This window comes from Schistocerca gregaria, chromosome 8 (genome assembly GCF_023897955.1).
Source record: "Schistocerca gregaria isolate iqSchGreg1 chromosome 8, iqSchGreg1.2, whole genome shotgun sequence".
Classification (NCBI taxonomy): domain Eukaryota; kingdom Metazoa; phylum Arthropoda; class Insecta; order Orthoptera; family Acrididae; genus Schistocerca; species Schistocerca gregaria.
In genome coordinates, this window is record NC_064927.1 from 84,169,728 (window position 1) to 84,196,628 (window position 26,901).

At 43.1% G+C, this 26,901-nt stretch overlaps 1 protein-coding gene across 1 annotated transcript in view; it reads left to right on the forward strand.

The window, feature by feature from the left end:
* The window catches only part of LOC126285290 (fatty acyl-CoA reductase 1-like), a 125,309-nt gene that overhangs the window by 88,329 nt on the left and 10,079 nt on the right, over nucleotides 1-26,901 (forward strand). The window contains exon 8 of the mRNA XM_049984578.1: nucleotides 23,417-23,674. Coding sequence (XP_049840535.1) covers nucleotides 23,417-23,674 — 258 coding nt within the window. The remainder of the gene's footprint in view (nucleotides 1-23,416; nucleotides 23,675-26,901) is intronic.

Here is a 26,901-nt window from a genome sequence, read left to right on the forward strand (position 1 = left end):
TAACAGTCATGTTACTTACCATTTAGGCAAAAAGGTGACTTCTTCCAATGTTTAGAAAACTTTATTCATTAAAGGGACACTGTAGGAAACGAAAAGATTTATGAAGATGGACTGTGTCTGAGACATTGGTTATTAACTCAAGACGTTATAGCAAGGTGAAATGATAACAGTTAACATTCCTCGTTTCACTCGCTATCAAAAGCTATCTTTTAAGACAAGTAATTTCTGAAGATATTATACGTAGCTTCATTACTATGTCTATGCACAAGTCAATAGGAAATGAGATAAATTCATTTAAAGTCTGATTGACTGGGAAAGCTTTATAGTTGAATTAAACTTAAGAAAAAAATTGCTTCGTTACATTCCTAGCGTTATCTTGAATACTGATATGAATATCAACTTTTTGATGTTTTACTTAAATCTATAATTTTTTGTAGCAGTGTTACTAAGTGAAGTTGAATACTTTTATGATTCGTGTTCTTTCCATTTCTTAATCTCATAAATTCGTTAAATCATAAATTGTGTAGTTCAAATGGTTCAAATGGCTCTGAGCACTATGGAACTCAACTGCTGTGGTCATTAGTCCCCTAGAACTTAGAACTACTGAACCCTAACTAACCTAAGGACATCACACACATCCATGCCCGAGGCAGGATTCGAACCTGCGACCGTAGCAGTCCCATAAATTGTGTAGTAAATTTTATAGAATTAAACAATAGACATAGATCTTTAATCGTATAATTGCTGTAAAACAATATTTTTGCAGATTAGTTATAAAAATGTTTCCCTAGGTGGGCATGACAGCACAAGTTCTGTGCAGAGGTGAACATATCCTAAATACGGCCCTACACACACACACACACACACACACACACATATATATATATATATATATATATATATATATATATATATATAGAGAGAGAGAGAGAGAGAGAGAGAGAGAGAGAGAGAGAGAGTGAGAGAGAGAGAGAGAGAGAGAGAGAGAGATAGAGGCAGACGGTAAGATTTAAAACCACGCCCCCGCTCGTCACTCAGAGCGACTTGTGGTTGCTCATCCAAATGTCTCGTCATCCACTTAGTCGTTGAGTACCTTGTGCAGTCAGCAGAATGATTTATGATTACTGCTTCCACCACACATCTTAATGGTTCTTACTGTAGGTTATTATTATATGAACTTAGATTTTTCAGCTTTTCCGAAAACAAGGATTTTTCGCGTTAGCTTTAAATGTCACAAATCATCTATGAATGAAACTAGGTATACGTCAAGAGTGTGTAAGGCATATATTATTGACCAGTCACTGTGGGCAAATGCCTTGTCACATACTCCCGAAATGTCAACCAGGAAACAAGCAGCATATAGCAGTTGAGGCAGTTAATATTACGGCTTTGAGTCTTCTATGAAGGCTCTCCAGTAAAAAGATGACCACATGGAGTGCTCTGCTCTCTTTAAATATTTCCTTACTCATAAAATTTTAAAGTCTGTGCGTGCACATCAACTTTCTGAAGCAGTACGAAGCAATCACCACAAAAACTCGTAACATCACCTTTGAAGATTAGATGGTTTCCGAGCAGTGTTAAGTACAAAACATTTTAAGCAGTTGAATGCATAGAGTTTAAGTCTGGTTAATATAAGGTCCTCTGTTCTGTTCTCACTATCAGGTATTTCTTTTTAACTTTAATTTAAATTCTGCATTTTTTACCAAATGCAAATGTTAAATAACAGGTATTGAATAATATCTTTAAAAGAACAATAGATTTTAATTTTTAACTAGCTGAAGACCTGGCATTGCAAGTGCATGTATTAATTACAGTATTCTATTTGTTTATCTCTTCCTTCCTCCTCTCTCTGCCCTCCTTCACCCCTTCTTTGTCGATTTCCTCCACCCACTCTGTCCACCTCCTCTCCTTCCTTTCTCTGTCCATCTTCTCCTGTCCCCACTCTCTCTCTCCACCATGTCTCACTGTTCCCTTTCTCTGTCCATTCCGTCCTCCCTCTCTTTCTCTGTCGTCTTCTCCTTCCCCACTCTCTCCGTCCATTTCTTCCTCACTCTGTCTCTGTCCACGGCCTCCTCTTTCCTTACCCTGTCCATCTCCTCCTCTCCCCTCTCTCTGTCAATTTTCCTCTTCCACTTTCTCTCTGCCCACATGCCCAAACCCTGTACCTATGTCCATCCCGTCGTTCCCCTATCTGTGCACGTCTCCTCCTTCCCACTCACTATCTATCTACCCTTCCCCTCTTCTCTCTCCGCACATGAACTATGTGTCGCACAGTGATTGATTTTTTTCTAGATACATTCAGCGCCATATATGGATACAGTGTGCGAAATGTGTTACGAACAGACTTAGTAGTAAAGAAGTAATAAAAAGTGATACACGATGCTGCACTTTTCCACGTATATCACCGTTTCACATTGTATCTGCTGAACTACCACAGAAGAGACAAAGGAACTGGTACATCTGCCTAATAGCGTGTAGAGCACCCGCGAGCATGCAGAAGTGCCGCAACACGACATAGCATCGACCCCACTAATGTCTGAAGTAGAGCGGGAGGGAACTGACATCATGAATCCGGCAGGTCTATCCATAAATCCGTAAGAGTACGAAGGGATAGACATCTCATCTGAACAGCTCGTTGCAAAGTATCCCAGATATGCTCAATAGTGTTCATGTCTGGGGAGTTTGGTGGCTAGCGGAAGTGTTTAAACTCAGAAGAATGTTCCTGGAGCCACTCTGTAGCAATTCTGGACGTGTGGCGTGCCGCATTGTCCTGTTGGAACTGCCAAAGTCCGTCGGAATTCACAACGGACATGAATGGATGCATCAGACAAGATGCTAACGTACGTGTCACCTTTCAGAGTCGCATCTAGACGTGTCAGGAGTCCCACATCACTCCAACTGCACTACACCCCATACCATTACAGAGTCTCCAGCATCTTGAACAGTCCTCTGCTGACATGCAGGGTCCATGGATTCATGAGATTGTCTCCATACCCGTACACGTCCTTCCGTTCGATACAATTTGAAACGAGACTCGTCCTACCAGGCAACATGTTTCGTCATCAACAGTCCAATTTCGGTGTTGACAGGCCCAGGCGAAGCATAAAGCTTTATGTCGTGCTATTATCAAGGGTACATGAGAGAGCTTTCGGCTCCAAAAGGCCATATCGATGATGTTTCGTTGAATGATTCACAGGCTGACACTTGTTGACGGCACAGCGTTGAAATCTGGAGCTATTTGCGGAAGGGTTGCACTTCTATCGCGCTGAAAGATTCTCTTCAGCCGTCGTTGGTAACGTTATTGCAGGATCTTTATTCGGCCGCAGCGATGTCGAAGATTTGCTGTTTTACCGGATTCCTGATATTCGCGGTACAGTCGTGAAATTCTAGTACTGGAAAATCTACACATCATCACTGCCTTGAAGATGCTGAGCCCGACTGCTCGTGCACCGACAACCACATGACGTTCAAACTCACTAATTCTTGTTAACCTCCCATTGTAGGAGCAGTAGCCGACTGTGCCAGACACCTGTCTTATATAGGCACTGCATACCGCAGCGCCGTATTCTGCCTGTTTCCATATATCTGTATTTGAATACGCATGCCTATACCAGTTTCTTTGGCGCTTCAGTTTACGACTCACACGCTGCATATTGTGTTACCAGCGAAGCTCTTAACTTTCGATAACTTTTATCCTTAAATCTGCTCAGAAAAATTCTAATCTTCAAAGGTGATTTCTTTCCGAGATTTGTTCTCTTTTACAAACGTGTCGCAATGGTTTAGGAAACTGATGTCACGTTACTTACCAACAAATTTTGTGAGTATGAAGAAAACCGAAGACGGCAAAACAGTCGTCGACATCCTGCTGTGAATTGTGACAGTGTAGGCAGCGTTCGTTCCCATTCTTCCCGAAGAATTTTCAGTAGTTTGTGGTGTCACCGCCACACTTGCTAGGTGGTAGCCTTTAAATCGACCGCGGTACGTTCGTATACGTCAGACCCGCGTGTCGCCACTATCAGTGATTGCAGACCGAGCGCCGCCACACGGCAGGTCTAGAGAGACTTCCTAGCACTCGCCCAGTTGTGCAGCCGACTTTGCTAGCGATGGTTCACTGCCTGCATGCGCTCTCATTTGCCGAGACGACAGTTTAGCATAGCCTTCAGCTACATCATTTTCTACGACCTAGCAAGGCGCCATATTCAGTTACTATGTCTTCTGAACAGATGATATTGTGACTCATGTACCGTAAAGAGCGACGTTCATCATTAATGAATTAAAGTTAAGTGTGAAACTAATTACGTCCACTTTCTGAATTCTCATTCCTTGTCAGTATAGTTCTTCCCTCTTCACACCAGCCTTCGTGAGCTAAAACGCGTGCATTTCGGCAGTAACACGGTGTTGGCTCTTCTGGCAACACTTCATAGTTATCACTAGGTTTTGTACCATTCAGTCTGGGAACATACTATTATATTTTCGGACAACTATCGTCCACGCAATACCGAAAACAGTGAGAGCAGGTAAGTGAGAGTACTACAGCGCTATCAGGAAAACAGCTCAAGCACCCAAGCTGAAGACAAAAATAATATACAGTGAAATGGAAAAGGAAATAGAGAATGTGCAGATGACGATCAGTTTGGCTTTAGTAGGGGTAAAGTCACCAGAAAGGCAGGTCTGAAGTTGCGTTTGATAATGGAACCAGGACTCACAAAAGACAGTTGTATACGATCTGTCGACCTGTGGACAGAATTCGGCCATGTAAAGTGGTGCAAGACGCTCGACATTCTCAGGAAAATAGGTTTGAGCTGTAGTTAAAGCGGGTAGTATAGACAAGAACCAAGAGGGGAAAAAAAAATGCAAGACCAAGATCGAAGTGCTCAGATCCGAAAGACCTTCTCGCAAGACAAGGATGTAAGCTGTCGCCTTTGCTATTCCATTATGTATCGAAGACGTAATGACAGAAATAGAAGAAACATTCAGGAACAGGATGAAAGCACAGGCTGAAAGGATATTAGCAGGATGGCTGCCAACTATCCAGCTAACTTTACACTTACATGGCATTGAAAAGTGCGAATGCTAGTTCAGGCTGCCTGCATGCCAGAGACCAGAACATCATTAAGTTGACGGTGGCTGGGAATTGCAAAGTGCAGCATGGTGCAGGTGGGAGATTTAAAAATAGGCAACATGGCAGTGGTGGGAAATTATTTTAAAAATGTAAAATAGTACTGATGGAAAATTTAACAAAAACGTTTAGCATCTATTAAAATGAAACAGCCAATCACAGTGCAGAATTTTTATATAAAATGAAACAGCCATTTAGTCAGTAGCACGTCATGTGACAGCCAATTACAATGTAACCCGACAGCCGCTTTTTAATCTCAAAAATGTTAATTAATTATCAACAGTGTGTAAAGACATTGAAAATGTTGCAGTATTCCCGTATCTAAAATACGTAAGCTACGTCGTCAGTAACACACGCAGTCACACACTAGTACCCAAACGACTTATATTAATTACGAAAGCAGATAAGCACGTAAACAGTGCAAATTTTTGTCATATTGAAGAGGATCAAGCTGTCCATCTCTCTCTCTCTCTTCCTATTCATATTTCTCTAAAAAAAGTTACTTGTACCACATACTGTACTCTATCATCAGTAAATTCCATTCCAACTCTGCAAATTTCATTGAAGGGCAAATTGACTCTCAAAATTAAACATTCCCACATCTGAGTTGTTCTATAAAACACATTCTCATTGCCAGATGTCAAAACGTTAATTCCAAGTCCAAAACTTCCACAAAACTACGTGGCTAACAGAAAAAAATGGCAAGTGTCAGAAAAATATTTACAACACACACACACACACACACACACACACATATATATATATATATATATATATATATATATATATATATATATATATATATATATATATAAATGCATGGTGAATTCCTACATTAGGTGCCACCATGCTATTTCCATGTCTAAGTACGACAAGTTGTAAAACACTTGTATTCTGTTAAAATAATATGCTATGTACGCAGTTAACACTTGTTTCCAGGCCTAAACCGGGCGATTTACAAAAATTGAATTTCAAGGAAGGCTTTGACATCTACCAGTCAAAACCCCCGACTCTCTAATCGTTTACATACTGTATTTTCACAACCAACTGCCAAATAACTCCAAAATCTAATCGAAACACTTCAAAATATGAAATATGAAGGAGACAACATAACCAAAGACAAGCAGAATCGCTAATCAACCTTTTAGGGTGGGAGGGGGGAAGAAGGCGTTTTGATGAGATCTTTATTATGTTGTATCACTAGAACTGCTTATTTTAATAATAAGCAAGGAGACCTTCATATTGCGTGGAATGTGAATGGTCACATTTCCAAAGACAATAATGGACACGTTTCCACCACAGATTTCGCCGGCCGCGGTGGCAGAGCGGTTCAAGGCGCTCAGTCCGGAACCACGCAGCTGCTACGGTCGCAGGTTCGAATCCTGCCTCGGCCATGGATGTGTGTGATGTCCTTAGGTTAGTTAGGTTTAAGTAGTTCTAAGTTCTAGGGGCTGATGACCTCAGATGTTCAGTCCCATAGTGCTCAGAGCCATTTGAACCATTTTGAACCACCACAGATTTCTGTTCACCAGCAAACTTTCGACCTTGGGTCAAAGAAAATTATTTGAAAACATTTTGAGCACAAAGCACAGACAGGTTGCTTATGTAAAACCTAACTATGGTGAAAGAAATGTGTTTGTAGAAGAAAATTGGAACTTAATACCAAATAACATCGTTATATTTCTGAAAATACCTAGTATTATCAGTACAAAAAACACATGGCACTCTAGTTGTATTTTCATTGTTCTGTAACATAAAAAGTACACATGGCCTGCACAACTGATAAAACTGGCAGACTAAAGGACACTGGCAAGCTCCATTATTGTACCGCACTTAACAATGCACAGTGGACTCTCGGAGAATATTTGCACCTCTAAATTGCCTGTATTACGTATCCCTGAGCAAGGTGGTATAGTGACTCAGATTCAGAGGAACAACAATTCGAATCTGTACCTGAAAATCCACATCTGTGTTCCATGATTTCGCTAAATTGCTCCAGGAAAATGCCAGGGTGGTTAATTTGAAAGTACGACTGATGTTCTTCACCCTGAAGTGCCTCTTCTACTTTGTGGCAAATCTGTGGGACAATAGAGGTAAATCGTTGCAGCAGCAGCTGGCAACTGGCAAGCATGAGGTGCTCCATTCCATTTAAAGCAATAGGACTGTTTACCATTGCGGGAATGGCCAGACTTGGCTCTGCAAAAATGGTGAGACACATTTCTTGCTCTACAGTCAAGAGGATTTCTGCACCAAGGGCCTTCAGTGGTGTTATCAATAACATGGCTAAAAGCGGCTTATCAGCATCAGAGGATTGCCTCTACTCGCTACAATAAGCTGCAATTTTGTGCATAATCGTTAGCAATCCAGCAGTACTGCTAGAAGAAGATGGAGACTTTGCAGGATGACGGGACTACAAGGAGATACCAGATGCAGTCACGAGGTAGCACTATCACTATACCACCACCTTCCAGAACTCGTGCCACGGTGCGGCAGGGTTATCCTGGTCCACAACATCACCAAGCTTGACTCTTGCCACAGGGGACAGCAGGGTGAGTCAAAGGCACAGCATCTGCCTTCTCGCACCAACGGAGTAGATGCCCCTGCCCTCCCTCCATCACGTGCCAGGACACAGCCTTTTCCAAGTATGTGGCACGTGACCTGAATATAGGAGTCCTACAACAAGCACATGGCGTCAGCAGTACTAGGGGAGAGTCAAAAATCGTGTAGTAGCCATTAAGTTGTTGGATGGCTGTGTACTGGCAGGTGATGCCGCCGCCTGCTCTGGTGGTGGCAGAAGGTAGCTGCTATGTCTGGGATTCGACCTTCTGTAGCAGTCACGCTTACTGATGAAGTGGGGCTGAGATATCCCTTTTGCGCTATGGAATCAAGTCTCAAGATAGTGCGTGAGGCACGGCAATGGAGGCTCGTGTCAACCCCTCATTCATTCACGTCCTAGTCACACTGCTGGACTGTGAATGATTCTGCTACAAAATGACAGCTGCTTTTATCAGACAACAGCGCATCTGTTATGCCAATGCGCCCCCCCCCTCCCCCCAGTCATCACGTTGTTGACAGCACTAATGAAGCCAGGAGATAGGCAGCTCCCTTGCCTGTACTGCAAGAACTGTGTCTCTCCACTGTACTGGCAGGTTTTGCAGAGCTGAGCCTGGTCCATCTCGCAATGGATAAACAGCCCTGTTACTGTTAGTGGAATTCCAACACCTCAGACTTCCTAGATGCAAGCGGCCGCTGCAATGTACTGCCACAGATTTGCCCACAGAATAGTAGTGACAGTTCACTATCACTTTCTATGAAGACCTTGCCCCCCTCCTCCAACCCCTCAATGCCCACACATAGCGCCAGCCTACAGCAGAAGTTTCCAATGTAAGTGAACATCGCACCACATCGTACAGAACACGCTAGCACAACAATAGTGTCTCGCAGCTTAAACCTTACTGTTCTGAGGATGCATTTAACCTACTAAGGTTATTCACTAGACCTCTTCTTACACTACTAGGCTGCTAATTTACTACTCCACTTAATAGCCTATTGTTTATCTTGAAAAACGTATGACGTTGCCTCTCCTTTTTTATCGTGCTAGTGATGTGGCCTTGGCTACTCACTCTCCATGTCCTCACATTGTGTTCCGAGGCTTCATATTCTCCTAACCTCTACGGAATACGTTTCTCTACTCACACTAAAATGTCACACTCACACTCACTATTTCTATCATCACCCTGGAGTCCCTCTCTTACAACATCTCTCACGGGACCCATGCTCTGCTCATTCTGTTAAACATGTTTCATTATTAGGCAACTTGCCATGTATAGGTAGACACATCTTCTAACTATCCATTCCGGACTCACAAACTAAAAAAACACTGGAGAATTCTTTCTCTCTCACTACATTAACCTTAGCAATACATGGTCTGGTTCCATTAAACTCTTGTGTTTGGTACCTCGTTTGTCTATCCGGCAGTTTTTTAGCCCTTTGCTTTGGAACATCATTCGGAACTGTCCCTGTGACAACAGTTGCCCTTATGCTTTCCTAGAAACCATCTTCCTAAATCTATCCCCATACATGAAGGACATACGATACCACTTCTCACAATACTTAGTAGTCTCACTTATTTCTCCTTCTGTAGGCCTCATTGCAGACTGTCTTCCATCCAAAATACTAGGCTTCCTGGTACTTTTGCTAACCCAAAGCAACATCCTGGTGCCTAGTGGCATTTTATTAAACGAATTAAGCCTCTGCGTGCTCATACGCGGTTTAACTGGTTTGTCCCATATGACAAACGCACATCGCGACAGCTGCACACTTGCAACAGACTACTAGCGCTGAAGGTTAATTCAGGAATGATTTTCGGTCAGAAAGTCTGCTCATAAGTTTGTTTTTCATCCTTCACTTGCATTACTCTCGCCATGCATATCTTAATGTGGCTTCGTTGTAAAATAGCTCTAAGCACTATGGGACTTCTTTGGTCATCAGTCCCCTAAAACTTAGAACTACTTAAACCTAACTGACCTAAGACATGACACACATCCATGCCCGAGGCAGGATTAGAACCTGCGACCGTTGCGGTCGCGCGGTTCCGGACTGTAGCGCCTAGAACCGCATGGCTACTGGGGCCGGCTGGCTTCGTTGTAAACAGCTTTCAGCACATGTTAACAACTTGCTCTGCAAGGCTGTGAGTTACTACTTGTGCAATTATTTCATTCCACTTCTGGCAATCCAGTGGATTCCGCCTTGTCGGTTTCACCACTAACTTTACAGACTCGTCTGCTGTTCCTTTTCCTCCATTCTGCCTGATTCTGAGGAGGTAGGTGCACCAGTACCTTATCGGCTATATCATAACTATCAATAACTTCTTGTGCCTTTCTCGTAGTACCGAAAAAAATAACATCGTCCGCATCCTCGAACATCACTGGCACGTGTACTTTCCTCAGCACCTGGCAGAGGCTCCACGGCCTCAAAACCTCTCACTATCCCCAACGCGGCAGATGCTGCTGCCCTTGCAGCATCCATGTTGTTATCCACACACTCATTCCTTCTATCCTGGACTGCACATTTCCACATAATATCGGAACTGGTACTTCTTTGTTACTCTCCACGAGCTTAAAAACGTTATTATTATAAACACTTTCAGGAATTTGCATAGCATCACCAAGCTAATTATTTTCATATTCCAACTCAACAACATATCCTGGCAGCCGTCAAATTCTGTTCTACCCCTTACCAGGTTGACTGGTTCAGTTACAATGGTAGCTGGGTGTTTTGGAGGAACAGGCAAACTATCAGTCGGCTTCTTACTCTCACTTTCCAATTTCTTCTTTTCCCTCCTCTCAGCTCCGTTTTTGATCCAACTATCGTCAAACATTCTCTGCCTGTTATCTGCATACTCCAGAGTTTTATGACAAACAATTTCATTCTCGTTGTGCCGAAGGCCTTCTGATACCATATACAACTCTGAATTGTCCACTTGTAACTTATATCCTACAATTTTTAAAAACTCCTCTGTGATAACCCTCTGAATTATCGTAAAATTCACTTCCTATAATAATGACAACATGAATGATTTTTATCAGTTACACACACAAACGACAAGGATGCCTAAACGAAGGATGCCTACACGAACTACTATTCCGTATTTCTCACTACTTCAGCTGCTTACATACCGAGCCACATTCCTTGTTATAAACCACTTCCCACTGCAAACGGTACACGCTTCCATGAGTTCCCTATGATTCTCAGATTCTGACATCATGAGAACACCGTTCAGTAAATAGAAAAAAACAGGAAAACGAAATCAATTTACGAGAACACTATAATTTTATTTCCTATTATAACTTACTCTTGCCTGAGTGTCTGCTCATATTTATTATTTACTCACCGAAACAATAACTAAACTTAGCTTTGTCTCCTCACTCATTAACCATAGTTACACCTTATATATTAGTAAATAGTGAGGCACATCTCTTGCTTATCATAATATCCACTGCAGAAACCGACTTTCTCATTACCATATCTACACAGTTTTCAACATTTCCCGGCCCTGTCAGCAACTGTATAAATATTAATTTTAATTTTAAAACCCAACAGCATCAGTTGCAAAGTTTACCTCGATTTACCAAGGTTTCAGTCGGGATTTTCGTTGGTACCCTATGTTGTTGTTGTCTTCAGTCCTGAGACTGGTTTGATGCAGCTCTCCATGCTACTCTATCCTATGCAAGCTTCTTCATCTCCCAGTACCTACTGCAACCCACATCCTTCTGAATCTGCTTAGTGTATTCATCTCTTGGTCTCCCTCTACGATTTTTACCCTCCACGCTGCACTCCAATACTAAATTGGTGATCCCTTGATGCCTCAGAACATGTCCTACCAAACGATCCCTTCTTCTGGTCAAGATGTGCCACAAACTTCTCTTCTCCCCTATCCTGTTCAATACTTCCTCATTAGTTATGTGATCTACCTATCTAATCTTCAGCATTCTTCCGTAGCACCACATTTCGAAAGCTTCTATTCTCTTCTTGTCCAAACTATTTATCGTTCATGTTTCACTTCCATACATGGCTACACTCCATACAAATACTTTCAGAAAAGACTTCTTGACACTTAAATCTATACTCGATGTTAACAAATTTCTGTTCTTCAGAAACGCTTTCTTTGCCATTGCCAATCTACATTTTATATCCTCCCTACTTCGACCATCATCAGTTATTTTGCTCTTCAAATAGCAAACCTCCTTTACTACGTTAAGTGTCTCATTTTCTAATCTAATTCCCTCAGCATTACCCGACTTGATTCGACTGCATTCCATTATCCTCGTTTTGGTTTTGTTGATGTTCATCTTATATACTCCTCTCAAGACACTGTCCATTCCATTCAACTGCTCTTCCAAGTCCTTTGCTGTCTCTGACAGAATTACAATGTCATCAGCGAACCTCAAAGTTTTTATTTCTTCTCCATGGATTTTAATACCTACTCCAAATTTTTCTTTTGTTTCCTTTACTGCTTGCTCAATATACAGATCGAATAACATCGGGGAGAGGCTACAACCCTTTCTTACTCCCTTCCCAACGACTGCTTCCCTTTCATGTCCCTAGACTCTTATGACTGCCATCTGGTTTCTGTACAAATTGTAAATAGCCATTCGCTCCCTGTATTTTACCCCTGCCACCTTCAGAATTTGAAAGAGAGTATTCCAGTCTAAGTGTACAAATGCTAGAAACGTAGGTTTGCCTTTCCTTAATCTTTCTTCTACGTTAAGTCTTAAGGTCAGTATTGCCTCACGTGTTCCAGTATTTCTACGGAATACAAACTGATCTTCCCGCAGTCAGCTTCTATCAGTATATCCATTCGTCTGTAAATAATTCGTGTTAGTATTTTGCAGCTGTGACTTATTAAACTGATAGTTCGGTAATTTTCACATCTGTCAACACCTGCTTTCTTTGGGATTGGAATTATTATATTCTTCTTGAAGTCTGAGGGTATTTCGCCTCATACATCTTGCTCACCAGATGGTAGAGTTTTGTCAGGACTGGCTCTCCCAAGGCCGTCAGTAGTTCCAATGGAATGTTGTCTACTCCGGGTGCGTTGTTTCGACTCAGGTCTTTCAGTGCTCTGTCAAACTCTTCACGCAGTATCGTATCTCCCATTTCATCTTCATCTACATCCTCATCCATTTCCATAATATTGTCCTCAAGTACATCGCCCTTGTATAGACCCTCTATATACTCCTTCCACCTTTCTGCTTTCCCTTCTTTGCTTAGAACTGGGTTTCCATCTGAGCTCTTGATGATCATACAAGTGGGTCTCTTATCTCCAAAGGTCTCTTTAATTTTAGGCAGTATCCATCTTACCCCTAGTGAGATAAGCCTCTACGTCCTTACATTTGCCCTCTAGCCATCCCTGATTAGCCATTTTGTACTTCCTGTCTATCTCATTTTTGAGACGTTTGTTTTCTTTTTTGCCTGCTTCATTTATTGCATTTTTATATTTTCTCCTTTCATCAATTAAATTCAATATTTCTTCTGTTACCCAAGGATTTCTATTAGCCCTCGTCTTTTTACCTACTTGATCCTCTGCTGCCTTCACTACTTCATCACTCAAAGCTACCCATTCTTCTTCTACTGTATTTCTTTCCCCCATTCCTGTCAATTGTTCCCTTATGCTCTCCCTGAAACTCTGCACAACCTCTGGTTCTTTCAGTTTATCCAGGTCCCATCTCCTTAAATTCCCACTTTTTTGCAGTTTCTTCAGTTTTAATCTACAGGTCATAACCAATAGATTGTGGTCAGAGTCCACATCTGCCCCTGGAAATGTCTTACAGTTTAAAACGTGATTCCCAAATCTCTGTCTTACCATTATATAATCTATCTGATACCTTTTAGTATCTCCAGGTTTCTTCCATATATACCCAATATAATAATGAAATACTGATTGGGTAACTGAATATTCCTATATAACTAATAGACACCTTCATAAATGGGTCCAATTTTTTTTAATTTCACTCTACTATTATATTCAAGGTCAGGAGTTAGGTTCGCATCTTGTCCCAACAAGTACCCATCACAAAGTTTACACAGAGGCGCAAGATATTGTGTCTTCCTAGGCGGGCCTCATGACGCTACGGTCAGTTCCAGTACAGAACTCGTGGCTGCCGCATCGCGGTCCCGAAGTGGGGCCGAGGCTATTTCAGATAAGTTTTTACAGTCTGTCGATATTTTATGGATTTTTAGTTTCAGCTTGATGATGTTCACTATGGGCAAACGATAATAACTTTTAGTCTGAAGAAGGATGGGTTATCCTGACTGAAATATAGATGATCTAGGTAACCTTGCAACTGAGGCTGCTGGTTTTTTTTTAATTAAAATTAATATCTACACAACCTTGTCTGTGTTTGCCTGCCACATACTGAGCCCACTAATAATATTACACTCCTGGAAATGGAAAATAGAACACATTGACACCGGTGTGTCAGACCAACCATACTTGCTCCGGACACTGCGAGAGGGGTTTACAAGCAATGATCACACGCACGGCACAGCGGACACACCAGGAACCGCGATGTTGGCCGTCGAATGGCGCTAGCTGCGCAGCATTTGTGCACCGCCGCCGTCAGTGTCAGCCAGTTTGCCGTGGCATACGGAGCTCCATCGCAGTCTTTAACACTGGTAGCATGCCGCGACAGCGTGGACGTGAACCGTATGTGCAGTTGACGGACTTTGAGCGAGGGCGTATAGTGGGCATGCGGGAGGCCGGGTGGACGTACCGCCGAATTGCTCAACACGTGGGGCGTGAGGTCTCCACAGTACATCGATGTTGTCGCCAGTGGTCGGCGGAAGGTGCACGTGCCCGTCGACCTGGGACCGGACCGCAGCGACGCACGGATGCACGCCAAGACCGTAGGATCCTACGCAGTGCCGTAGGGGACCGCACCAGCACTTCCCAGCAAATTAGGGACACTGTTGCTCCTGGGGTATCGGCGAGGACCATTCGCAACCAGCTCCATGAAGCTGGGCTACGGTCCCGCACACCGTTAGGCCGTCTTCCGCTCACGCCCCAACATCGTGCAGCCCGCCTCCAGTGCTGTCGCGACAGGCGTGAATGGAGGGACCAATGGAGACGTGTCGTCTAGCGATGAGAGTCGCTTCTGCCTTGGTGCCAATGATGGTCGTATGCGTGTTTGGCACCGTGCAGGTGAGCGCCACAATCAGGACTGCATACGACCGAGGCACACAGGGCCAACACCTAGCATCATGGTGTGGGGAGCGATGTCCTACACTTTCCATACACCTCTGGTGATCGTCGAGGGGACACTGAATATTGCACGGTACATCCAAACCGTCATCGAACCCATCGTTCTACCATTGCTAGACCGGCAAGGGAACGTCCTGTTCCAACAGGACAATGCACGTCCGCATGTATCCCGTGCCACCCAATGTGCTCTAGAGGGTGTAAGTCAACTACCCTGGCCAGCAAGATCTCCGGATCTGTCCCCCATTGAGCATGTTTGGGACTGGATGAATCGTCGTCTCATGCGGTCTGCACGTCCAGCACGTACGCTGGTCCAACTGAGGCGCCAGGTGGAAATGGCATGGCAAGCCGTTCCACAGGACTACATCCAGCATCTCTACGATCGTCTCCATGGGAGAATAGCAGCCTGCATTGCTGCGAAAGGTGGATATACACTGTACTAGTGCCGACATTGTGCATGCTCTGTTGCCTGTGTCTATGTGCCTGTGGTTCTGTCAGTGTGATCATGTGATGTATCTGACCCCAGGAATGTGTCAATAAAGTTTCCCCTTCCTGGGACAATGAATTCACGGTGTTCTTATTTCAATTTCCAGGAGTGTACATAAGAACCAATCGGTTGCCATGATACTCGCAGTCAAACTAAAACAAAACAGATGGGCTGCACCCACTGCACTGTATGTAAACGAAACTGCACCCCCACAGAAGTCTAATCATATTCTTTATCTACAGGTAGCGATTACAGGCTACGATGCTCCTCCTGCTGTCACCAAGTGAAGGGGTCGAAGATCCCACACTTCTGACCCCGACTAAAGCCAACAGTGGGGGTGGCTGGGTGGTAGGTAGTGTGTTGACTTTTGTTCAGGGTGGCAGATGGTGAACTGTGGTGGGTTTGCGCACCGGTGGTGGCACACGGAAGCGCAACTGTCACATTATTTTACTCAGGCATTTGCACTCCGATTGTGAAGGAGAGTGATCAAGCCCATCTCAGTACCTGGTGTGGGTCACATCACCAGTGATGTGAAGGCAACTGCCCTGCCAGCTGACTGCAACACGCCTGCCCAGAACTGCTGCCCACGCCCAGTGTGAGGCATGTGACCCAGTTATGTGATTCATACTAATAGCACACAGTGTCAGCAGAGCTTGGGTACAGCTGGAATTCTTGCAATAGTAGCCAACTCCTGAGTGGATGACTACAACACAGCAGGTGATGGTGGGATGCGTGGTGGTGCCCACTTCAGCACTGGAGACAGTAGCTACTGTGACGCTGATTCGTGCACCCGTCTTCAGGAGTCAGGATTGCAGATGGAATGGACCTGGGATAGACCTGTCACCCCATGGCACCAAGTCTGGAAGGTGAACTTATTGAAGGAGGCAGGTATGGAGAGACACAGAACCTAACTCTTCATTGCTACTGATGTCCCCATATATCCCCCTAGTCTGCTGCAGTGTCTGTGCCCTATTAGTACTGCTGGGGACTAATTAATTCTGATACAAAATGACATTATTTACAATGGTCAGCAATGCACCTGTTATTCTAATGTGTTGCTTCTTGTGACATTCTTAACAACACCAGTGAAGCCTGCTGGAGGAGGACCCCCTTGCCTGTATTGCAAGAACCATATGTTCCCACCATGCTGGTAGGTTTTGCACAGCCAAGCTTAGTCCATCTTGCAACTGATAAACAGCCTTGTTAATGTAATTTGAATGCCAACATCTCAAGCTTACCAGCTGCCAGCGGCTGCTGCAATGCTTTACCACTATACTCCCATGGATGTACCCTCAAAACAGTAGTGGCGCCTCATCATCGTTAAAAATATTTCTGACCTTATGCTACATCTCTAATGGCCTCTTTGCTAACAGAACATTAAATCATAATCTTTCTTTCTTTTCCTTTCTAATGCTTATCAATATACATACGCCTCACATATTGGCATTAATGATACAACTTACAAATTAGTCAATGACTATAGTTAGAACTTCGTACCATGCATTACAGAAACCAAGATACACGTATATTTATTCTACAACATCACAAAACACACTACTGCGGATGCAACTTACAGCTTAATGTGCAGTTATCGAAGATAAGAGTTTGATCTTTGCACCAAAGTAAACACTGTTAATACCATATCCAAATTTGTCAACAACTCGTTAGTTATAGTTCGACAAAAACTGATATCAAAGTCGCCCAAAACATTGAAGTAATCCCAATGTTAGGATTTTCATATTCTTCTTATAATTCTGGCTTACACTGTCACACTGTAGTAACTACATGACATTCCGGTAAAATAGCATACTGAACAGTAATAACAAACGTTTGTATATGCCAGAAATGTTGTACACTTTCACACACCAACTTTCAAAATCAGCCAAATATTATAGTGACTCCATGGTGGTATATGAACTTGCAATACAAAAATGTTTGCCATTTTGTGCTGATAATGTTAATAATACTAACACATAGTGGAAACTACAATACTAAGCAGACATAGACAGATAGGCATATTATTCTACCACAAGAAGCTGTCAGTGTATGTGCCATAACTTGATTGTGTGTCAGGTATTTGGGAATGGCAGCTGCTGGTGGTGAGTCAGCTGCTGGGTATGCCAGATAATAGGGCTTTTAGTTGCTTAATCAGTTACAGATAAGCATCAAAGAAATTGTCACATACACCGCCAATGTTACATGAAATTGTAATAAAGTACTCAGGTTATAGCAAAAATTCTAACAAATTATCCCTCTTTATCGCTATGTTGCAACGAAAATTGTAACAAATTACAGCACACATTGACATGTTAAAGCAAATTTGTAAAACTTTACCCCAATTAAACAGCAATATTCTACAAAAATTGAGTTTCGCATTGCTATTGACAAACGAAATTCTAACAAATTGCCTCTTTAATCACAAACCTATAACAAATTTTCGCTATACATCGCTATGTAACAACAAAAATTACCCCATACAATACCATTGTTACACAGAATTGTAAATTCCAGGGTGAGTATTGGTGGATCACAGAAAATTAGCAATTTTACAAAGAAAACAGTTATTTACACAAATTCCAGTTCTACTAAACAATAGTGCTCGAGAGAACACCTTCAATTTTGACTTACACTTGCCAGCCAAATTAGCAAACGTTACATTACACCTGTGTTCTTGACAATGTGTATATATACACAATTGTACTGCACCTTGTGAAAACTAGCTGTAATCAACTGAAGGTATAAATTACAGCCAGTTGCAGGTGTTGACCATTGAATAAATGACTCAGGCCCTATGGGATTAAAAAAAAAATCTGCTAAACATAAATTGTTTTGAAATAAGGCGCAAGCTGCACACAACGGTTTCTCCCGGAGGTGTTACTTCACTGTTTCTCTCCTGCAACTAAATAATTTTCGTAGCTTTTCATAAACATATTAATTACAATAACCTTGTCTTGATTTCCTATTAATTGCGCTTCCTTCTGTCATATTGCAAGGATCGGAATCATAGACATCTGGTATCCCACCAATACAAAAGAATACTTTGCTGTCTCCTTTGTTTCAGAGTTCTTTGTTCCTTGTCTGCTTGAGATCTACCGGTATCAGGAGAGATGAGAACCCGTGTTGTCACAGAAAATTCAGTCCTTAATAAATAGTTTGTGGTTTATTTATTTATTTTATTTATTATTTATTTATCTCTTGTTCCGGTGATCCATGTTGTGACACTATCACAGGATATGGAGCGTGTCAATTTTACAAGCTTTTGGCCAGAATTTATGGTAATACATAAAAAAACAGTAAATAGTAACTTAGGTCCCACTAAAAAAATACATTTTAGATATAGATTACACAACAAAAAACATTAAACAGTTCCTTAGGTCCCACTACAAAAATACATTTTAGAGAGAGATAGCCGGCCGCGGTGGTCTCGCGGTTCTAGGCGCGCAGTCCGGAACCGTGGCACTGCTACGGTCGCAGGTTCGAATGCTGCCTCGGGCATGGATGTGTGTGATGTCCTTAGGTTAATTAGGTTTAAGTAGTTCTAAGTTCTAGGGGACTAATGACCACAGCAGTTGAGTCCCATAGTGCTGAGAGCCATTTTAGAGAGAGATAAAGATTACAAAATAATAAGTGTTACAGAGAAATAAATATTGCAAAATATATGTTTACAATCAAAATATTCGGTATTACAAATTCAAATTTGGGCATACATTTGCAATTTACAGTACAAGAGATGTTAAACACTGTAGTTCAGGAACTCTTCTAATGTATAAAATGATCCTTGCAATAGGAACTGCCTTAAGGTTTTTTAAACAAGAGATCATCATCTACTAAACACTTAATTCTTGAAGGGAGGTCATTAAAAACCTTACAGCCACTGAAATGGACTCCTTTCTGCACCATATTTAGATTTGGCTGTTCATAGTGGATATCATGTTTCCTTCTAGTATTGTGACTGTGATATGCACTATTCAGCTTAAAGATGGATTTTTCTTTTCTTATGAAGCACATCAACGAGAATATATATTGCGCAGTGGATGTAAGTATTTCAAGCTTCTTAAAAAGATTCCTGCATGTGGCTCTAGGATGGACTCCACACATGATCCTTATGGCTCTTTTTTGTACACACAGTACTTTTTTAGCCAGTGGCTGATTTCCCCAAAATATAATTCCAAATGCCATAATTGCATGAAAGTAACCATAATACGCTGACTTCATGGTTTCCATATTTCTATAAGAAGAAACAATGCGTATGTTGCTGAACTTAGTCTTTTGAACAGATCCACGATGTGGTTTGACCAATTCAGTTTGCTATCAATATGCAAGCCTATGTATTTTGAGGAATCTACCCTGGTTATTGTCTGCTCACCTACCTTTACAAATATTTCCTCATCTTTGGATGTTTTGTGGAACTGAATGTAGTTTGTTTTACAGTAATTGCCGTTACCTCAAGCTTATCTACTGAATTATCAATAAGTACTGTAGTGTCATCAGCGAAACTGGTGAATCTACAATGTTCCGTAGAGAGAGGAATATAATCAAGGTGGTGCGTAAAATTTGATAAATCGATTAAGACAAATATCTCTGTTGATAGTATTTGCCCTTGCGACTAACTTCTTAATGTGTCAATGCATTGTGACGAAGATATTTGGAATTGCCTCAAAATAATGATGTACTAGTAGGTAAGTGCGTGATGTGTGTAGCTCATTCCAACCGATCTTGCTGTGTCTTGGGAAGAAGTTTGTAGATCATAATGGTAAGAGAGTTATAAGAAAATTTCAGCTTACCTCCTGTGGTAGTCCACCAGTTTAGTTTTTGATGAAATGTTAATAAAGTCAATGGAAAATTCCAGCAGAACAGGTTGTAGTCACATCGGCCACACCGGTTTTTTTACGAAAAAGCTCAGAACTGGCCCTTGGTAGAGTCGATTTACCAAAGACTTATTGCTATAGTGTTAATGATTTAAAAAGTAAATGAATTTACATCCGATGTAAGAACTAATTTTTTTAAAATTATAATACAGTTCCTTCTTTTTACTTGCTACTCTGTTATTCATTACAAACCCATTTTAATTATCTTCTCTCTTAAAAATGTTTCCTAACACCAGTATGTTAATTCAGTCAATGCAAAAAATCATTTAAGTTGTTACAAATGGTATTTTTCGACCATCGCCCCTAGCAAGAGAGACTTAATTACAAGGTCTGCCGTCTTAATACAAATTTCACAAATATATCTACACTCCTGGAAATTGAAATAAGAACACCGTGAATTCATTGTCCCAGGAAGGGGAAACTTTATTGACACATTCCTGGGGTCAGATACATCACATGATCACACTGACAGAACCACAGGCACATAGACACAGGCAACAGAGCATGCACAATGTCGGCACTAGTACAGTGTATATCCACCTTTCGCAGCAATGCAGGCTGCTATTCTCCCATGGAGACGATCATAGAGATGCTGGATGTAGTCCTGTGGAACGGCTTGCCATGCCATTTCCATCTGGCGCCTCAGTTGGACCAGCGTTCGTGCTGGACGTGCAGACTGCGTGAGACGACGCTTCATCCAGTCTCAAACATGCTCAATGGAGGACAGATCCGGAGATCTTTCTGGCCAGGGTAGTTGACTTACGCCTTCTAGAGCACGTTGGGTGGCACGGGACACATGCGGACGTGCATTGTCCTGTTGGATCAGCAAGTTCCCTTGTCGGTCTAGGAATGGTTTAACGATGGGTTTGATGACGGTTTGGCTGCACCATGCACTATTCAATGTCCCCTCGACGATGACCAGAGGTGTACGGCCAGTGTAGGAGATCGCTCCCCACACCATGATGCCGGGTGTTGGCCCTATGTGCCTCGGTCGTATGCAGTCCTGATTGTGGCGCTCACCTGCACGGCGCCAAACACGCATACGACCATCATTGGCACCAAGGCAGAAGCGACTCTCATCGCTGAAGACGACACGTCTTCATTCGTCCCTCCATTCACGCCTGTCGCGACACCACTGGAGGCGGGCTGCACGATGTTGGGGCGTGAGCGGAAGACGGCCTAACGGTGTGCGGGACCGTAGCCCAGCTTCATGGAGACGGTTGCGAATGTTCCTCGCCGATACCCCAGGAGCAACAGTGTCCCTAATTTGCTGGGAAGTGCTGGTGCGGTCCCCTACGGCACTGCGTAGGATCCTACGGTCTTGGCGTGCATCCGTGCGTCGCTGCGGTCCGGTCCCAGGTCGACGGGCACGTGCACCTTCCGCCGACCACTGGCGACAACATCGATGTACTGTGGAGACCTCACGCCCCACGTGTTGAGCAATTCGGCGGTACGTCCACCCGGCCTCCCGCATGCCCACTATACGCCCTCGCTCAAAGTCCGTCAACTGCACATACGGTTCACGTCCACGCTGTCGCGGCATGCTACCAGTGTTAAAGACTGCGATGGAGCTCCGTATGCCACGGCAAACTGGCTGACACTGAGGGCGGCGGTGCACAAATGCTGCGCAGCTAGCGCCATTTGACGGCCAACACCGCGGTTCCTGATGTGTCCGCTGTGCCGTGCGTGTGATCATTGCTTGTACAGCCCTCTCGCAATGTCCGGAGCAAGTTTGGTGGGTCTGACACACCGGTGTCAATGTGTTCTTTTTTCCATTTCCAGGAGTGTATATAGAGATTGATAATTAATTAATATTAGATTTTGCTGTGCTTTGCTGGTATTTTGCCTTTTTTAGTATCTATTTCTACGTGACACATCTGATACTTGATGTCAGAAAAACGTACTGGTTGGTTTCTTGTACCTCCCCAACGATGCGCCGACGTCTGTTTGCTTATGTTCTCGGACGTGAAAAGGGAGAAAATGCAACATCAATATTTGCTCTTCTCAGTTTATCCTACCTTTAAAATTGAACCTTTGATGTACATGGTTTTTCCAATCAAGCAACAACCATATAGCATCAATAATAAACAGCAGAAAAACAGACATGCAAGAGAAACTGAAAGAAAGCATGTGATACAAACTGAATAGACTGTAATATTACAACGTTATCGACACAGACCATCCCTTGAAACTTCCTGGCAGATTAAAACTCACTCCTGCAGGAGAGATTCTGTAAAGTTTGGAAGGTAGAAGACGAGGTACTGGCAGAAGTAAAGCTGTGAGGACGGGGCCTGAGTCGTGCTTGGGTAGCTCAGTTGGTAGAGCACTTGCCCGCGAAACGCAAAAGTCCCGAGTTCGAGTCGGTCCGGCACATAGTTTTAATCTGCCAGGGAGTTTCATATCAGCGCACACTCCGCTGCAGAGTGAAAATCTCATTCTGAGACCATCCCTTACATAAAGCTTTCACTTGGCATCTAAACAAGAAATACGAATCATAATTCATGACTGAACGAATCAATGCTCATATGAAGGACATTGTTATTTTCGTGTAGCACTCTATATGTAGGCTACGTCACATGACACCGTTTGAAAATCGCGAGTTGCATCCATGGTAGGGGCCTCCAAAATGGCCGCTCCTTGGCAACAAAACCTCACATCTCCTCCCCTCCTCTCCCTTCCCTTCGCGCACTTCTTGACTATATTTGTATTTCTTCTCCTGTTTCTATTTGAGAAGGGTGGTTCCACGCACATGGACTGCTATTAACAGCTGTGCACAACCAAAGCGCCCGGCTGTGTGCACCTACTCAGATCATCGTGAATGGAAACCGATAACCGTGTTATTCCCAGAAGTTCATAGTTGTATTCCTGACGACGACGGAGGAAACAACAGTAGAAAGTTTGATAATTGTACTCGTATGTAATGGGACACATTATGGTTAGAAGCACCCTAGACCACGCGCTTCACAGTGGTCTACAACTATGGATTTCGATTTATATGTAGATGTAAGTGTAGATAGTGGCTCTTGAGCAAAGAGATTATTCTGTTCGTCATGTTGTGTGTCCTTGTACAGTCAAATTCCGATACAGTTAGTTCCGCTGTGTCATCAGCTGAAATTCTGTGTTGGTCTATTTATTTTTTGTTCAATACGATACTTATATAATCTTTTGTATTACTGTTTTAGCTTGGTGCACATACAGAAGCGCCTGCAAACGGGCCAGTTAATGTTAAATTACTACATGTTCCACGAGTGGCTTTTTATCAATAATGAGCTCTTTTCGCTACTCGAATACATGTCACCACAGGACCAGGAAACGTTTTACTTTGATACCTCGGAGATTGATAGGTACGACTACATAAGGAACACTGTAATTGGAGTAAAAACATACTTGCTACATGAGGATATGGCAAATATATCTGAAGCTCGCAAACGACTCAACAGGTAAGCACTTTATTCTCATTTACTTTTAGAAACGTAAATTTAATGAAACACACTGAAAATGCAGCAGAAATAGTCTTTTAATATGCAATGAGGGTATGTTCACAGGGTTACACTGGTTGTTTGAAAAGTCTCCCTGTTGTCGAAGGAGAGAGGGTGGGAGATATTGCCTGTCTGACCAGCAATGGCTGTTTCTAGAAAAACTTTTCCTATAACGACCCACTGGGCCAGCCATATACTGTTCGCATCAGGCCGCAGCCACAGCTGACTGGCCACATACCTCGTTACCTTACGAATTACCCACTGTATGCTCTGAACCCATACACAAAACCAACTACTCATATAATAAGCGTTGTTGATTTTAGTTATTTTTGATTATTAATATTTAATAAGTGGTGTTAATATTGCATTAAGAGTATAATAAGATAATTAATGTTATCATTCATTATTTGTAGTTAATTATGTTCAATCTTGTTAATTATTTATATCAGTAATTAATAGGTTTTTATTTAGTGCCTGTTAAACAGAGCAAACATAACAGAAGGAAACAGTGAAAGTCGACAAATAAATAACTAAAAAGAAAAAAAGACTTTTCGTGCGATATAAGTTGAAATTGACCATCTTCGAATTTTTTCCTTCACTTGTACTGTGGAACCTTGGTGTTTGCCAAATTTCATCTTTATACCTCAACGGGAAGTAGAGTGTGGGTTGTTATGAGTAAGACTGCGAATATCAAAATATGTGACTAAATAGCCGTATCTTCTGATTGGATTGAGTTGAAGCTTACATTTCTTATCTCACCAAGAGATCGTAGTCCTTACAATGTGACATAAATTGATACACCTACCCGTTGCTGAGAAAAGGAGATATATAGACAGACAGACAGACAAACTGGCGGACAACAGAGCCACACAGTAAGGGTTCCGTTTTCACCCACTGAGGTACGGAACAATAAAAAGCGACCTAAGGAACTCTCCACATGCGGCCGCGCCCATGTTTCCGTAGATTTCAACATCAGATTTTGCCATTAGTCTCCCTTTCTAGAGAAATACGTGTGTGTCTAAAAAATTCTGTGAATACTAGCAGACAACAAACAGAAAGAAAGATACAAACAAATGTTCTTTATTTCCCTTTGAAATAGTCGCCAACCGCTACAACACCTTATGACAGCGTTCGTACAGCTTCTGGAAAGCTATCAGCAAAGGCCTCCTGTAGAATCGATCGTAGAACGGCTGTCACACAATGTTTGATGCCAGTCACGTCCGCACGACGTTCACCTTTCACGGCCACCTTCAGACGGGGAAACAGGAAGAAGTCCTCAGGAGCTGGAGAACAGATACCATCTTCTGCACACGGATCGCACAGCGTGCAGGGGCATTGTCATAGAGCTGCATCCATTTCCCAGTCCTGTGCAACTCTGGCCGAACCCGCCGGGTACGCTGTAGCAATCTGTTCAAATCCGACTGGTAAAATGCAGTATTAATGGCTTGACCTGAAGGAGCAAATTCCTTGTGGATGATGCTGTTCTTGTCGAAGAAGGCGATCAACAGTGTTTTCACCTTCAATGTTGCAGGCGGCTTCTTTATTGGTCGCGGAGAAGACGGTCAACAGCGTGACATCGATTGCCGTTTTGATTCCGGATCGAACGTAGCACCAGTTCTCATCTTCCTTGATGATGGTGTTGAGAGGCGCTGGATCCTCGTCACACAAGGAAATGAAATCACCAGTAGTTTCCATCCGCTTTGCTTTCTGCTCCTGTCTGTGAGCTTGTGCGGCACAAATCGGGAGCGGGTCTTCCGCTTACTCAAATCATCGCGGACGATGATGTGCACCGTGTTCTTGCTAATTCCCAATCCTTCCGCAATCAAAGAGCCCGTCGCCGATCTTGTGCCAGCATTTGTCGCACCTTCTCGATCTTTCGTGGTGTTCTGCTAGTCGATGCCCGACCTGAACGTGGTTCATATTCAGTTGTTTCCTTTCCTTCACGAAAGCGTTTAACCCATTCGTAAACACCTTTTCTGCTCATGGCACCCCTCCCGCACACCTGCACCAACATTCCATGTGTCACTATCTTTCCAAATTTTTAACAGAGCTTGATGTTTACACGTTGCTCCATTGCGCTCGACACTTCCTCACTGACTACGTTCAACTGGCCGCAGTCTGTTTACACAGCATGTATCCTGCAATGCATGCCGTGTTTCGGTTATCCTCAAGTCTCTGAAGACCCATGCCCATGCACACATGATCCAAGTTACCGTTCAGATATGGCACCATTCACAGAACACCACGTACGCTATACCATTGTTTTCCGATTTGATAGCCATGTTAGAAGATACGCTTTGCTCTGCTCTTGTGTTTTCCGTTGTGTATCTTTGAGTTTAGAGCGTTGGTTTGCTTGTGCACTGAGATGACAAACGTCATGAGACAGTGATATGGCCGGCCAGTGTGGCCGAGCGGTTCTAGGCCCTTCAGTCTGGAACTGCGCGACCGCTACGATCGCAGGTTCGACTCCTGCCTCGAGCATGGATACGTGTGATGTCCTTATGTTAGTTAGGTTTAAGTAATTCTAGGGGACTGATGACCTCAGAAGTTAAGTCCCATAGTGCTGAGAACCATTTGAAACATTTTGAACAGTGATAGGCACTTACACAGATGGTAGTAGTATCGCGTAGACAAGGTATAATGGGCATTGATGGAGATACCGCTTGTACTCAGGTGATTCATGTGAAAAGGTTTCCGACGCTCTTGTAACCATACGACAGGAATTAACACAGTTTGAACAGGAATTGGTAGTTGGAGCTAGACACATGGCACCGTTTAGGGGAGTCAGCGTTCTGAGACCAACAGTGTCAAGTGTTTGCCGAGAATACCGAAATTCACGCATTACCTCTCACCATAGACAACGCATTGGCCGATGACCTTCATTTAACTACGGCGTTTGCGTAGTGTTGTCAGTGTGAAATGTGGCGTTAATGAGACAATGGCAGGAGACGTAGGACGCGTGTGGCATTGCTGACAGCACGACATCGCCTGCAGCGCCTCTCCTGGGCACGTGACGTGGCTTCGACCACAGGCAGCTGGAAAACCATGGTCTCGCCAGATGAGTTCCAGTTTCAGTTGGTAAAAGATGATGGGAAGGTTTGAGTATGGCACAGACACCATGAAGCCATGGACCCAGGTTGACAACCTGTTAACAGGACACTGTACAAGCTTGGGGTGGCTCTGTGATG